A 14,906-nucleotide genomic window follows, 5' to 3' on the forward strand; every position below is an offset into this window, starting at 1 on the left:
TGTCACTCGCACACACTGCTAATTAGCCAGCCATTTCACACTGGTTACATTTGCAACAATGCAAAAGTTTTGTATCAACTGTAAAATGTGAGCACAACAGAGCCAGTTACTAGTATCTGATCATCAATAGATTAGAAAAAAAGATTCCCTTTTAAACACGGTGGCCACATAGCCTATTATCAGATGGGTCCTTGTTAAATAGCCTACGGCAGCTTTTTTTCTTCCTGTGAGTGCAGAGCAATTTTTTGTGGAGCGGGCAAAAAGATGAGTGCCAGGGCAGTGTGCAAGTACAGGGCAGTATGCAAATACTACTCAGTGAGCAATGACTGGGATTTCCAACAGCTCAACTCTGCTCATATACTCTGGCTCATAATAATGTCAGGAACAGATTGAATGGAATGCCAAACGCATAATACCATTCCACTCCAGCCAATACCATTAGCCTGTTCTCCCCAACCAACCTCCTGTGGCACTGTTCCATTCCTAGAAATGAGAAGAGGGGAAAGTAAGGGATGTCCTTCACGTCCTGCACAGAAAGAGGAGTGAAGCCGGGTCAACAACCTCACCTGTTTAATCAGCTGCAGATATCCCTCTTTCAACTCTGACCTTTGCTCTCACAGGTGTTCCAGAACAAGGGGCAAGGAGGTCAACAAGGTTTGAAAGGTCAACAAAGTATCAACAATGGGTGTAGAATTATGGATGTAATGGAAGTTAGATAGTATATCTATGTATCTCAGCAGTATCTCTATGGTGGCCCCACCTCTGGGTAGTCACCAGTCGTGGCCAAAAGTTGAGAATGACACAAATATTCATTTTCACAAAGTTTGCTGCTTCAGTGTCTTTAGATATTTTTGTCAAATGTTACTATGGAATACTGAAGTATAATTACAAGCATATCATAAGTGTCAAAGGCGTTTATTGACAATTACATTAAGTTGATGCAAAGAGTCAATATTTGCAGTGTTGACCCGTCTTTTCAAGACCTGTCAATTAACTTCTGGGCCACATCCTGACTGATGGCAGCCCATTCTTGCATAATCAATGCTTGGAGTTTGTCAGAATTTGTTTGTCCAACCGCCTCTTGAGGATTGACCACAAGCTCTCAATGGGATTAAGGTCTGGGGAGTTTCCTGGCCATGGACCCAAAATATCTGTGTTTTGTTCCACGAGCCACTTAAGTCATCACTTTGCCTTATGGCAAGGTGCTCCATCATGCTGGAAAAGGTATTGTTTGTCACCAAACTGTTCCTGGATGGTTGGGAGAAGTTGCTCTCGGAGGATGTGTTGGTACCATTCTTTATTCATGGCTGTGTTCTTAGGCAATATTGTGAGTGAGCCCACTCCCTTGGCTGAGAAGCAACCCCACACATGAATGGTCTCAGGATGCTTTACTGTTGGCATGACATAGGACTGATGGTAGCGCTCACCTTGTCTTCTCATGACAAGCTTTTTTCCGGATGCCCCAAACAATCGGAAAGGGCATCAGAGAAAATGACTTTACCCCAGTCCTCAGCAGTCCAATCCCTGTATCTTTTGCAGAATATCAGTCTGTACCTGATGTTTTTCCTGGAGAGAAGCAGCTTCTTTGCTGCCCTTCTTGACACAAGGTCATCCTCCAAAAGTCTTCGCCTCACTGTGCATGCAGATGCACTCACACCTGCCTGCTGCCATTCCTGAGCAAGCTCTGTACTGGTGGTGCCCCGATCCCACAACTGAATCAACTTTAGGAGACGTCCTGGCGCTTGCTGGACTTTCTTGGGCGCCCTGAAGCTGCCTTCACAACAATTGAACCACTCTCCTTGAAGTTCTTGATGATCCCATAAATGGTTGATTTAGGTGCAATCTTACTGGCACAAATATCTTTGCCTGTGAAGCCCTTTCTGTGCAAAGCGATGATGACGACACGTGTTTCCTTGCAGGTAACCATGGTTGACAGAGGAAGAACAATGATTCCAAGCACCACCCTCCTTTTAAAGCTTCCAGTCTGTTATTCAAACTCCATCAGCATGACAGAGTGATCTCCAGCCTTGTCCTCGTCAACACTCACACCTGTGTTAATGAGAGAATCACTGATATGATGTCAGCTGGTCCTTTTGTGGCAAGGCTGAAATGCAGCGGAAATGTTTTTTGGGGGATTCCGATCATTTGCATGGTAAAGAGGGACTTTGCAATTAATTGCAATTCATCTGATAACTCTTCATAACATTCTGGAGTATATGCAAATTGCCAACATACAAACTGAGGAAGCAGACTTTGTGAAAATTAATATTTGTGTCATTCAAAACTTTTTGCCACGACTGTACATAACTGAAATGGGGACTTTGACTTCCCAGAATGATTAAAGGGATACTGTGAGTTTCTGGTAATGAAGTCATTTTTCAACTTACCCAGTCAGATGAGCTTGTGGATAACATTTTTATGTCTGCGTGCAGTATGAAGTTAGTTAATAGGTAGTTTCGTGAAGCAATGCTAACTAGCATTAGCACAATGACTGGAAGTCTACAAGTACAGTATAAATGGTATCTACGAGTTCATCTGACTCCGGGTAAGTAAAAAATAAAGCATCTTAATTGCCAAAATCTTGCAGTATCCCTTTAACCTGACCTGACATTTGAATTCGATTTGGATACAATTCAATGTACTGAGTTCTAGGAATCTAGAAATCGCCATACAAATACTCCAAAATGTATTCAAGACAGTTGTATGCAACAAGACCCCATGTTAAACTTCTCACTCAGACCAGAAGTCCACAACTTGACAGCTCTCCCACGGTTAGGATTCTTAGCTCACAGCTAAGTTGATGAAACCCTGTGACAGACATATCCAGTCTGTGGGTAAAGGTTTAAAGCACATTAGTAATATTGGACATGGCCCGAATCAGAATCCACTTGTTACCTCTCCCTCATATCTGACTAGACAAGATAGATATTAGTTATAGTTGGGCTAGTAAGAGTGATAACACCAAACAGCACCACCCATTGCTTACACTGACCCAGATCGTTCGGTACATTGGGGCGGAGGTATCAAGAAATGATCATCATCACCAACACTATACTTTTGAGGTTGTGGTCACAATTTAGACAGATTGCAGATAGACAAATACATGGTAGAAATGGAATAGAGCAAACAAGTTTCCCTTTGTTTTTATGATTATATTTCAGCATCTTTTCTTGGAAATGGGGTAGAAAAAAAAAGATATATATATATATATATACACCGACTAAGACTAAATGTCAATCGCTACACCACTCCTGTAGTGCAGGTTGACAGTTGAGGAACCCCCCTCTCCCCTCTCCATCAATTCCTGTATTCAAAGTCCCCTCCTCACCCAATCAACACGTAGAAGAGCACATTTGGGACCAATCAGAGTTCAAGTCGCTCCTTTAACTGGCTGTAGGTGTTCATGAATCAAAAAATAACTTCAAAAAAATATCTGACATTTGACATCCTTTATGGATAATAGTCTGTAAAGTTTTCCTGAGCCAGCTCTGATGCCAGCTCTGATCATTATTAAGGGGCCTCAGCTTATTTGTAACAGTATCATTAAGGTGTTCTACTCCGATTGGTTTATTACCTCAGAATAAAACTAAAATCAGAATAGAATCCATTCGGTAATTGACGATGAACAACAATGCCTACTAAAAAGAGTACACAGGCCAGTCACTTCCTCCCAGTGGAATGATGGGTAATGAAGTTCATCCACAGTTCGGTGTCCCCAAATAGGGGCATGGTCTAATTCCAAAATAAAAAAAGCCCAGGAGTAGCGGCCTGTAACGTCCTCCCGGGTCACTGGTGAAATGGGCGTGGTCTGAAGATAGAAAATGCATGGCTTAGTTCCTTTCCTGCACAAATACAGTCTCCTGTGGACAAAGCCCTGCCTCCTGCAGTGTGACGTCATAGTCCAAGTGGGCCAGCTTCCGTCGGGGGAAGTTGGTGACGAGCTCGAAGCGTTCGTTGGGGTAGCCCTTCGACTGGACATGTCTAACCAGAGCCTGGAGGGGGGGTGGAGGACACAGTTGAAGGTAGGTAATGCTTTACTAAATAATGCTTTATAACTGCTTTATAAAGAGTTATATGCATGTATGAGCCTTTATAAATGTCTTATAATATCTTAATGTACACTACATGACCAAAAGTATGTGGACACCTGCTCATCAAACATCTCATTCCAAAATCATGGCCATTAATATGGAGTTGGTCCCCCCTTTGCTGCTATAACAGCCTCCACTCTTCTGGGAAGACTTTCCACTAAATGTTAGAACATTGCTGCGGGGACTTGCTTCCATTCAGCCACGAGTATTAGTGAGGTTGGGCACTGATGTTGGGCGATTAGGCCTGGCTCACAGTCGGTGTTCCAATTCATCACTAAGGTGTTCGATGGGGTTAAGGTCAGGGCTCTGTGCAGGCCAGTCAAGTTCTTCCACACCGATCTCGACAAACCATTTCTGTAAGGACCTCGTTTTGTGCACGTTTGTCATGCTGAAACAGGAAAGGGCCTTATCCAAACTGTTGCCAGACAGTTGGAAGCACTGAATTGTCTAGAATGTTATTGTATGCTGTAGAGTTAAGATTTCCCTTCACTGGACCTAAGCGGCCTATCCCAAACCATGAAAAACAGCCCCAGAACATTATTTAGACCGTCGGACAGCCAGATGGTGAAGCGTGATTCATTATTCCAGAGAACATGTTTCTACTGCTCCAGAGTCCAATGGTGGCTAGCTCTACACCATTCCAGCAGACGCTTAGCATTGCGCATGGTGATTTTAGGCTTGTGTGCGGCTGCTCGGCCATGGACACCCATTTCATTAAGCTCCCGACAAACAGTTATTGTGCTGACGTTGCTTCCAGAGGCAGTTTGGAACTCAGTAGTGAGTGCTGCAACCGAGGACAGCTCACTACCAATTCTGTGAGCTTGTGTGGCCTCCCATTTTGCAGCTGAGCCATTGTTGCTCCTAGACGTTTACACTTCACAATAACAGCACTTATAGTTGACCCGGGGCAGCTCTAGCAGGGCAGATATTTCACAAACTGACTTGTTGGAAAGATGACATCCTATGATGATGCCACATTGAATGTCACTGAGCTCTTCAGTAAGGTCATTCTACTGCTAATATTTGGCAATGGAGATTGCATGGCTGTGTGCTCAATTTTATACACCTGTGAACAACGGGTGTGGCTGAAACAGCTGAATCCACAAATTTGAAGGGGTGGGTGTCCACCTACTTTTTTATATATAGTGTACCGGGGGTTGGGATCAGCTGCATTTCCACTGAGTCAAATCAGGTGATGAATTGAACATCAATTCTTGAACTGAAAATTGACCAGGATTTTGAATATTTTTTTTCTTCATTAATTTAATTTAACACAAGGTCTAGCACAAGAGTACATTCTCACCATAAGCTTGGCCTTGGACGACAGGGCGATCTGCTCTCTCTGTCCGTCTGGATAGCGCAGCATCAGTCTGGCCTTGGGACCTGAACACACAATTACAGAAAGAGTGCAGTCAGAGTAGGGACGGATGAAGACGTAAATCATAGATACGCACACACAATCTAGACACTTGAACATGCTGCACAGACACACACACAGGCATCATTTTAGTACCATTGTCATCAAGGCAGTCGAGGTCGGAGGTTTCCGTCTTAACAGATTTGGAGCTTTGGCCTGTTGCGGTGCGATGGTTCTCCCCAGAACGATGCTCTGAGTCTGGGTCGGCCTGGGAGCGGGCCGGCGCAGCCGCCAGAGGCTCCAGGTGGTTCTTTTTGCTCTCCTCTTTCCTGTGGCTGTTCTCGTTGTGGGGGGACTTCCTGTGACAGGCAGGTGGGCTGTCCGGCTGTGGCGGGGGCTGGGGGGCTACAGCTGCAGATGTGGGAGGGGCTGGTCCAGGAGGGGTGTCTCCGCCTGTGGAGCAGGAGCTGCCCTCCTGTGGTTCTGTTGTCTCGTTGTCCGAGCCGTCGACAGAGATGAGGCCCTCGCTGTCGGAGAAGGGCTCCTCGTCTGAGTCTCCATCCGAGTCTACCTCTACAGAGTGGGGGGAGTCGGGGAGGTCGGGGGCGGAGGACGACTCATAGTGGGTCTCCTGGAGAGAGGCTTTGATCGCTGCCTCCAACTGGCTGTCCTCACTGGCGTCTATCAGACTTTCCTGGGATAAAACAGACCGAGAAGACAGACATAGAGAAAGAGAACACATAAAATAGAGGTGTGAGATAGACAGAAGTGATGGAGAGAGTGAGAGAATAAAAGTGATAATGTGACTGGAATGAGCAATATGGACAGTATTTAATAAGAAAGAGAGGGAGAGAGAGAGAGAGTGAGCAGAGACTCACGGAGCGGGCCCGTTTGGCCGGGGGCGGGTGGCTGGACGCCGGGCCGTCTAGCTGGCCGTGTTCCGTCAAGAAGCCCGTCACCTGTTCCAGAAACGAAGCAACGTCCAACTGGTTCCACTCCACCATCTTCTGACCTGCAGAACGGTCAAACACGAGCATCATCAGTCATACCTTTTTAATATTAACTGTTTAAACACTCAAGAGACTCAGAGCAGGCCTCACCTGTGCGGGGATCCAAAATGGAGATATAGGGAAACTTATTGAGCTTGTAGAACTGGATATACCTCTGGCCCTCTTCACTGTCATGGTACACCTGTCAATACACACGTGCACACGAACACATAAAATGCAGACACACAGCAGGCTAGCTCCCCTCAACACGCCTCTGCGGCACACAGTGCATACGAGCGTGCGCACCTGTGTGTGGATGTGACAGCTTGTGTATGCATGAGAGTTATGAAGGAGAAAAACAAAAAGTTACAGTAGATAGTTTTTCATCCAATCGGCAAATAGATTTTTATGTGAATATTCTAAAACTGCATAAAGAAAATGTGCATTTTCCCACCAGTGGTGTTTCTACCAAACTGACACGTTGCAGATAAAAATCAGTGCGTGTTGACGTAGTGCACACAAAATGTACTTTTTCGCTTAAGTTTTTATGTACTAAGTTCAATGTGTTTCCACGCATTTTCAACTCAACCGATAGTTTTCACAAAAATTGTTGCATTAAATAGCAAATGTGCCTACTCTGGTCTTAGCACGTACGCTTGAGCCAACATCTGGCAGTTCGCAGTGTGGGTAGGCGGTACGCAGTGTGGGTAGGCGGTACGCAGTGTGGGTAGGCGGTACGCAGTGTGGGTAGGCGGTACGCAGTGTGGGTAGGCGGTACGCAGTGTGGGTAGGCGGTACGCAGTGTGGGTAGGCAGTACGCAGTGCATTCGGAAAGTATTCAGACCGCTTGAATTTTACCCCCATTTTGTTACACTACAGCCTTTCTTAAATTGATAAAGTGTATGTTTTTCCTCAACAAGCTACACACAATACCCCATAATGGAAAAGTGAAAACAGGTTTAGAATTTCTTGCAAATGTATTAAAATAAAAAACAGAAATACCTTTTTTACACACACATATATATATATATATATATATATATATATATATATATATATATATATATATATATATATATATATATATATATATATATATTAGTATTCAGACTCTTTGCAATGAGACTTGAAATTGAGCTCAGCTGCATCCTGTTTCCATTAATCATCCTTAAGAAGTTTTCACAACTTGGAGTCAACTGATTCAACTAATTGGACATGATTTGGAAAGGCACACACCTGTCTATATAAAGATCTCACAGTTAACAGTGCATGTCAGAGCAAAAACCAAGCCATGAAATCAAAGGAATTGTCCGTAGAGCTCAGAGACAGGATTGTGTCGAGGCACAGATCTGAGGAAGGGTACAAAAACATTTCTGCAGCATTGACGGTCCCCAAGAACACAGTGACCTCCATCATTCTTAAATGGAAGAAGTTTGGAACCACCAAGACTCTTCCTAGAGCTGTCCGCCCGGCCAAATTAAGCAATCGGGGGAGAAGGGCCTTCATCAGGGAGGTGACCAAGAACCCGATGGTCACTCTGACAGCGCTCCAGAGTTCCTCAGTGGAGATGGGAGAACCTTCCAGAAGGAACACCATCTCTGCAACACTTCACCAATCAGGCCTTTATGGTAGAGTGGCCAGACGGAAGCATCTCCTCAGAAAAAAGGCACGACAGCCTGCTTAAGGACTCTCAGACCATGGGAAATAAGATTCTCTGGTCTGATGAAACTAAGATTAAAATCTTTGTCCTGAATGCCAAGCATCACGTCTGGAGTAAACCTAGCACCATCCCTATGGTGAAGCATGGTGGTGGCAGCATCTTGCTGTGGGGATGTTTTTCAGCGGCAGAGACTAGTCAGGATCGAGGGAAAGATCAACGGAGCAAAGTACAGAGAGATCCTTGATGAAAACCTGCTACAGAGCACTCAGGACTTCAGACTGGGCCGAAGGTTCACTTTCCAACAGGATAACGACCCTAAGCACACAGCCAAGACAACGCAGGAGTGGCTTTGGGACAAGTCTCTGAATGTCCTTGAGCTGCCCAGCCAGTGCCCGAACTTTAAACCTGATCAAAATTCTCTGGAAAAACCTAAAAATAGTTGTGCAGAGACGCTTCCCATCCAACCTGACAGAGTTTGAGAGGATCTGCAGAGAAGAGTGGGAGAAACCCCCCAAGTACAGGTTTGGCTAGCTTGTCGTGTCATACCCAAGAAGACTCGAGGCTGTGATCGCTGCCAAAGGTACTTCAACAAAGTACTGAGTAAAGGGTCAGAATACTAATGTAAATGTGATATTTCAGTTTTTATACATTTGCAAAAATATATATATATATATATATATATATATATATATATATATATATATATATATATATATATATATATATATATATATATACACACACACACTGTTTTTGCTTTGTCATTATGGGGTAGTGTGTGTAAATTGATGAGGGAAAAAAACAAACAATTTAATACATTTTAGAGTAAGGCTGTAACGTAACAAAATGTGGAAAAAGTCAAGGGGTCTGAATACTTTCCGAATGCACTGTATACTGCCCATCCACACTGCATACTGCCCATCCACACTGCGTACTGCCCATCCACACTGCCAGCTGTTGGCTAAAGCGTAGGTGCTAAGACCAGAGTAGGCACATTTGCTATTTAATGCAACTATTTTTGTGGACTTCACTCGCATAAAACTGTGGATGGAAACTTGGTTATGAACTTTTTCTGAATGGTAAGGCGACATTTCAAATCAATCCATGATTGTGCACCCCAATATATATCAAATTTTATTAGTCATATTGGCCGAATACAACAGACCTTACATTGAAATGCTTACTTACGAGCCCATAACCAAAAATGCAGTTTAAAAAAAATATGAATAAGAAATAAAAGTAACAAGTAATTAAAGAGCAGCAGTAAAATAACAATAGCGAGACTATATACAGGGGACTACCGGTGCAGAGTCAATGTGCGGGGGCACCGGTTAGTTGAGGTAATATGTACATGTAGGTAGAGTTATTAAAGTGACTATGCATGGATGATAACAACAGAGAGTAGCAGCGGTGTAAAGGGGGGGCAATGCAAATAGTCTGGGTAGCCATTTAATTAGATGTTCAGGAGTCTTATGGCTTCGGGGTAGAAGCTGTTTAGAAGCCTCTTAGACCTAGACTTGGCGCTCCGGTACCGCTTGCAGTGCGGTAGCAGAGAGAACAGTCTATGACTAGGGTGGCTGGAGTCTTTGACCATTTTTAAGGCCTTCCTCTGACACCGCCTGGTGTAGAGGTCCTGGATGGCAAGAAGCATGGCCCCAGTGATGTACTGGGCTGTTTGCACTACCCTCTGTGGTGCCTTGCGGTCGGAGGCCGAACAGTTGCCATACCAGGCAGTGATGCAACCAGTCAGGATGCTCTCGATGGTGCAGCTGTAGAACCTTTTGAGGATCTGAGGACCCATGACAAATATTTTCAGTCTCCTGAGGGGGAATAGGTTTTGTCGTGCCCTCTTCATGACTGTCTTGGTGTGCTTGGACCATGTTAGTTTGTTGGACACCATGGAACTTGAAGCTCTCAACCTCCTCCACTACAGACATGCTTTTAAGTTATGTATCCAGTAGGTCCTTCAGGTCCTCTGGCACTGGCCTTTTAACTATCCCAAAGCCTATGACCAGGAGGCATGGAGAGGCAGCTTTTAGTTACTATGCCCCATGCCTCTGGAATAGCCTGCCAGAGATCCTGAGGTGGGCCGAAACTGTAGACATATTTAAAAGGGATCTTAAAAACACATTTTTTGCTTTGCTTTTCCTTAGGGTCCTTTTTTAGTCTTTCAGTTTCAAATTGTTATTATTTTGTTTTTGTTTCCCTCTTATGTTTTTTGTGTAGTAAATATTTCAGTTTTTATTTACATTGTTTATTAGTTTTTTCCTGTCAAGTGCATTGTGTTGCATTCATGTCTGAAATGTGCTATATAAAGCTTGACTTGATTTGATGTGCGAATGCACGTTCATCTCCGTCTGTGTGCACACTGCATACCTGCCAGAATATGAAGTGCTCCCTGATGATGGTCCGGACCGCGTCGTTGCTCCACACGTCTCTGTTGAGACACTGGCAGGCAAAGTCCTGCACATTCTGGATGTTGATCATCAGCCACTTGTTCTCCAGCTGACCACAGTCCTTTGCCTAGAGAGAGAAAGGAGCCGGATAGGTATGAGCAATTTGGTAATAGCTCCACCTTGCCCTCTGGCAAGCTCGGTGGAATTGTTGCCGTACTGCTTAGAAACCCATCCAATCCTTTCAGCTAAGGGTGGTTTGGATGAGGGTCGACTGACAGTCCTCCAGGTCTAGGGAGCTTGGGTGTCCAGGGGGAGGGGGCTCCTCACCGTCTCAAAGCTGCCTTTGTGCATGAGCTCAACGGGGGGCCGGAACAGGTCCGCCAGGGTGCTGAGCTTCTTGTCCACCGCGCTGCCGTTCCTCAACTCCTGCTCCTGGCGGACTGAGAGAGGGCAGAGAAGCCGTTAGCGTATACATTAAGCTCCAAAAGTATTGGGACTGTGACACATTTCTTGTTGTTTTGGCTCTGTACTCCAGCCCTTTGGATTTGAAATCATACAATGACTTTTGGAGCTCACTGTAAAAGAAAACCTGACCATGATCACAACTCAAGTACGGCTTTAAGTAGTGCTATGCCTGATGCCTGGGCTGGGTGGCACAATTCAGGAAAATGGATTTAGCACACAAATCCCCATTCTATGCTAACACAAACACCTACACAAAGACCGCTAAGCTACTTACTTGTTTCTGTTTGGAAATCCCTAAAACCGTCAAATATGGACCGGGCAGGTCTTCGTCGCTTTGGTGCTGCGAGAGTTATGGATGCAGAGAGAGGGACAGACAGTTAGATGGACTGAGACGGCTACAGGGGGAAACAGAGAGGGAGCACCATTGAGATCCATTAGGATCAAGTTGTAGTCAGATAAGCTAAATGAAGGGGTGGCACTTCAGTACTGTACCTCCAAACATAGGCTCTGGCTCTACCAGTATGTCCTGCTTCTGAGGGATGGGTGCCCGCACTTGGTCACTACAAAAACAGACTATATTAAACTTAAACTCCAGGAGAGCAGACCTTTCATTTTCTTATTAACATGCTTTTAATTAAAAACAGCAGGGACAGTATTGGCGATCTCTCAAAGTATGGGTTTGTTTCAACACAGGCTCCATATCAGGACTCTGCAGTGATGGAGCAGGCCACTGACTCACTCTGCGGGGGGAGCTCTGCTGCTGGAGGCCCCTGCTGAACTGGAGCTGGTGCTGGGCTCCTCTGCGATCCCCCCTCCATCCAGGAACATGGTCACTGCCATTTCTAGATTGTTGTTGCATGCTTCTAGCATATGCTTCCCCACACTCTCTGTGGCACCTGGGAGAGTGTAGTAGCATGCATGGACACGGACACACACACACCGAAATATCAAATGTGGATGTTAAAAAAGTTAACTGATTTAAATCTAAAATATATTTTGAATGATTGAATAATTTGTTGGTTGACTTAATGCCTATTATGAAATATTTTCCGAGCTCTGAACCCCAAGGATCACTCACAAAAAAACAAGTTATGCGCATGCGTTGTTCTTGTTTGAGAAACGCACTGGCAGAACAGAATAATGGTACTTTCACTATGTGAACGGTTCATCTCCGTGCATGGTAATCAAGACCTGCTTAAAATGATGTGCAAAAAACATGCAATCTAAACTTTCATGCATCTTTAGATGGTTAGACTTTATCATGTTCGTTTCACTTTTGAAGTATACTCGACAGAGAACATGGATACTATCACAAAAAAATGGAATGTATTTGGCCAAATTGCCATCTATATCGACATAATATAGAATAATTCAATTACCATCTCAGCCATGCAAACTTTGTGTAACTTTAGCAGAGAGAGGCTGGTCCGGTGCTTCTTGAACATGACAGGCGGGAGATGTTCCAGCCACCATTGCGTTATAAGGCGGAACCTAGGCTAGGTTAGCGCGACTAGATAGACGTTATACCGATAGACGTTATACCCAACGCCCATTCCACTAAAACGAGACAACATGGCTAACGTTAGCTATTGCACCTCCAGTCTAAATTACTTTTGTGGAAACTCTAGAAAGCATTTCTTTTGCGTCAGGCATCATCCCAAGGCAATCCTAGTCTTTCCTGTGGATCATTTTTGTTAAGTTAGATGCTCCAGTCTGGTGATCACACACACACTTGACGGTCGTGTGCTCCAGTTCGTTTTTCCCTTGATGACAGGGGGCAGTAAGCACTGATGCCCCGTCAGTTTCCTGCACAGCTTTCTGTGATGCTTGGGCGACATGACCATTTTTGTAACATAACTCATTAACAATGAACATTGCAAGAATTGAAGGAAAATGTAATTGTACCTGTAATCGCTGTGAACTGTTGTATTAACCCATTCACCGCCGGAGCTGATCCATCCCCGAGCGCCGCCATCTTACCGCGACCAACAACAACACAAATGATGCACGTACGTACTACCGTTCTGTACTCGCGAGCTTTGTCTAGCTGCCGGTGTAACGCAGACTCGTGTTCGATTGTGGGTAATGTATTTCATTGCCCTGTGTCTGGTTTGACTACATTGGCTGTATAGTAGGCCCATACAGTATTTTTTATGTATTTATTTCACCTTTATTTAACCAGGTAGGCAAGTTGAGAACAAGTTCTCATTTACAATTGCGACCTGGCCAAGATAAAGCAAAGCAGTTTGACACATACAACAACACAGAGTTACACATGGAGTAAAACAAATATACAGTCAATAATACAGTAGAAAAATAAGTCTATATACAATGTGAGCAGACGAGGTGAGATAAGGGAGGTGAACACATCACTCTGGTGTCATTTTGAATTTGGTGTATTAAACACAAAAACTGTTTCAAATGAGAATTAGGCAGGTCTGATGCAAAAAGAAAAAGAAAGGAAGGAAATTATCTACCCATTTTATTTTTGCAAAAAAATAGTTAGTTAGCTACACCAGTGGAAGTGGCTGAGGGGCTCATAAATGGCTGGAACAGAGCAAATGGAATGGAATCAAACAAATGGAAACAATGTTTGATACCATTCCACCAATTCCGCTCCAGACATTACCATGAGCCCGTCCACCCTAATTAAGGTGCCACCAACCTCCTGTGTGCTTCATGGCTGAAAAGAGATGACTTATTGAAAACACTACCAATATTCAAATTTAAACTACTGCAAAATGTAGTTAAATTACCAGTTGAACTACAAGGGTATCCTTTTAAGTGAAACTTATTTTCTCTTGTCGTTACAGTACTGACACTAGTACAGTAGTTATAGTCAATACATGTAATCTAATTTATACAGTGCATGCATAAGGCTGTGTTTACACAGGCAGCCCAATTCTGATATTTTCCCCCCACTAATTGATCTTTTGACCAATCAAATCAAATGTAGATGTTTTTCAGAGCTGACCTGATTGGTCAAAATTATTTTCCTAACTGTGTAAACACAGCCATAGTGGTCCTGGGGCAGCAGGGTAGCCTAGTGGTTCGAGCGTTGGACTAGTAACCCCGAGCTGACAAGGTACAAATCTGTCGTTCTGCCCCTGAACAGGCAGTTAACCCACTGTTCCTAGGCCGTCATTGAAAATAAGAATTTGTTCTTAACTGACTTGCCTAGTTAAATAAAGGTCAAATAAAATAAAACATGTCAGTTTAGTGGTGTAAGCATTTGTGGGAAAACAATCTAATTTGAAGTAACTTTATTTAGTCTTTTATAATACATTCAGTTCAAAAACAGTAAACCGAGCACTTTGTCAAACATAACTAAAAGCGAGCAAAAAAAATGTGAGTTGTGTGGCATTGTTCTCTGAACCCGTCGTGGGGCAGAAATCCATTGTATAGAACTGTCAACTTGTCTAGCAAAGGGAGGAGTCAATAGTTGAAATAATATACATTGCATTTCCATCTGTAACATTCTAAATGTTGCACCCTCTTGAATAAGCCCAAGTTGTATAGGTAACATTTCACTCAAGAGATAATATAAGTTGTTCCTAACCACTGATACAGGGTCATTCCACTACTGGTTTAGGTTCAAATTTGATATTGGTACAGAAAGTTTCTGATCCTAGATCTGAAGTTAGGGGTAACTTCTGCGTCTGTTGGTGTACTGCATGGACATACGGATCCTGAGCAATCTGGTAAATAAAAGTTTACAACAAACACATTCCTTCCCTTCCACATACCACACAGACATTCACTCAGACAGAGCCCACTGATCCATGTCAATAGGTAATCTGAGCCCATTTCTGTTCACGAACACTGTTCACTTCTGTCCCAAGTTTCCCTTGAAGTGTACCAGTAAGTGCAAACTATAGGTGACTCCATAAATGTATATGCATGGGCTTTTCACTTTGATGGAAATATGATTACAGACTTAGTCTTATT

General features: G+C 43.8%; 1 protein-coding gene across 1 annotated transcript; it reads right to left on the reverse strand.

The window, feature by feature from the left end:
* Positions 1-3,127: 3,127 nt before the first annotated feature.
* Positions 3,128-12,983, reverse strand: LOC112227017 (UBX domain-containing protein 7). Its single transcript, XM_024391790.2, has 11 exons — positions 12,864-12,983; positions 11,698-11,854; positions 11,451-11,518; positions 11,233-11,298; positions 10,821-10,933; positions 10,474-10,620; positions 6,549-6,639; positions 6,327-6,460; positions 5,605-6,142; positions 5,395-5,474; positions 3,128-3,992 (listed from the first exon to the last, which is right to left on the reverse strand). Exons 1-11 carry the CDS (start codon positions 12,931-12,933, stop codon positions 3,831-3,833), a joined length of 1,626 nt encoding a protein of 541 aa, XP_024247558.1. The 5' UTR covers positions 12,934-12,983; the 3' UTR covers positions 3,128-3,830.
* Positions 12,984-14,906: the final 1,923 nt, after the last annotated feature.

This window comes from Oncorhynchus tshawytscha, linkage group LG28, assembly GCF_018296145.1.
Source record: "Oncorhynchus tshawytscha isolate Ot180627B linkage group LG28, Otsh_v2.0, whole genome shotgun sequence".
In the NCBI taxonomy this organism is placed as follows: domain Eukaryota; kingdom Metazoa; phylum Chordata; class Actinopteri; order Salmoniformes; family Salmonidae; genus Oncorhynchus; species Oncorhynchus tshawytscha.

Coding starts and splice junctions, on each gene's coding strand:
- LOC112227017 (XM_024391790.2), bottom strand. CDS start 12,933: ATGGCGGCGCTCGGGGATGGATCAGCTCCGGCGGTGAATGGGTTAATA. Junction 11,519..11,697: donor AGCAGAGCTCCCCCCGCAGA/GTGAGTCAGTGG, acceptor CTGTTTTTGTAG/TGACCAAGTGCGGGCACCCA. Junction 3,993..5,394: donor CGTCCAAGGCCAAGCTTATG/GTGAGAATGTAC, acceptor CCCCCCCTCCAG/GCTCTGGTTAGACATGTCCA.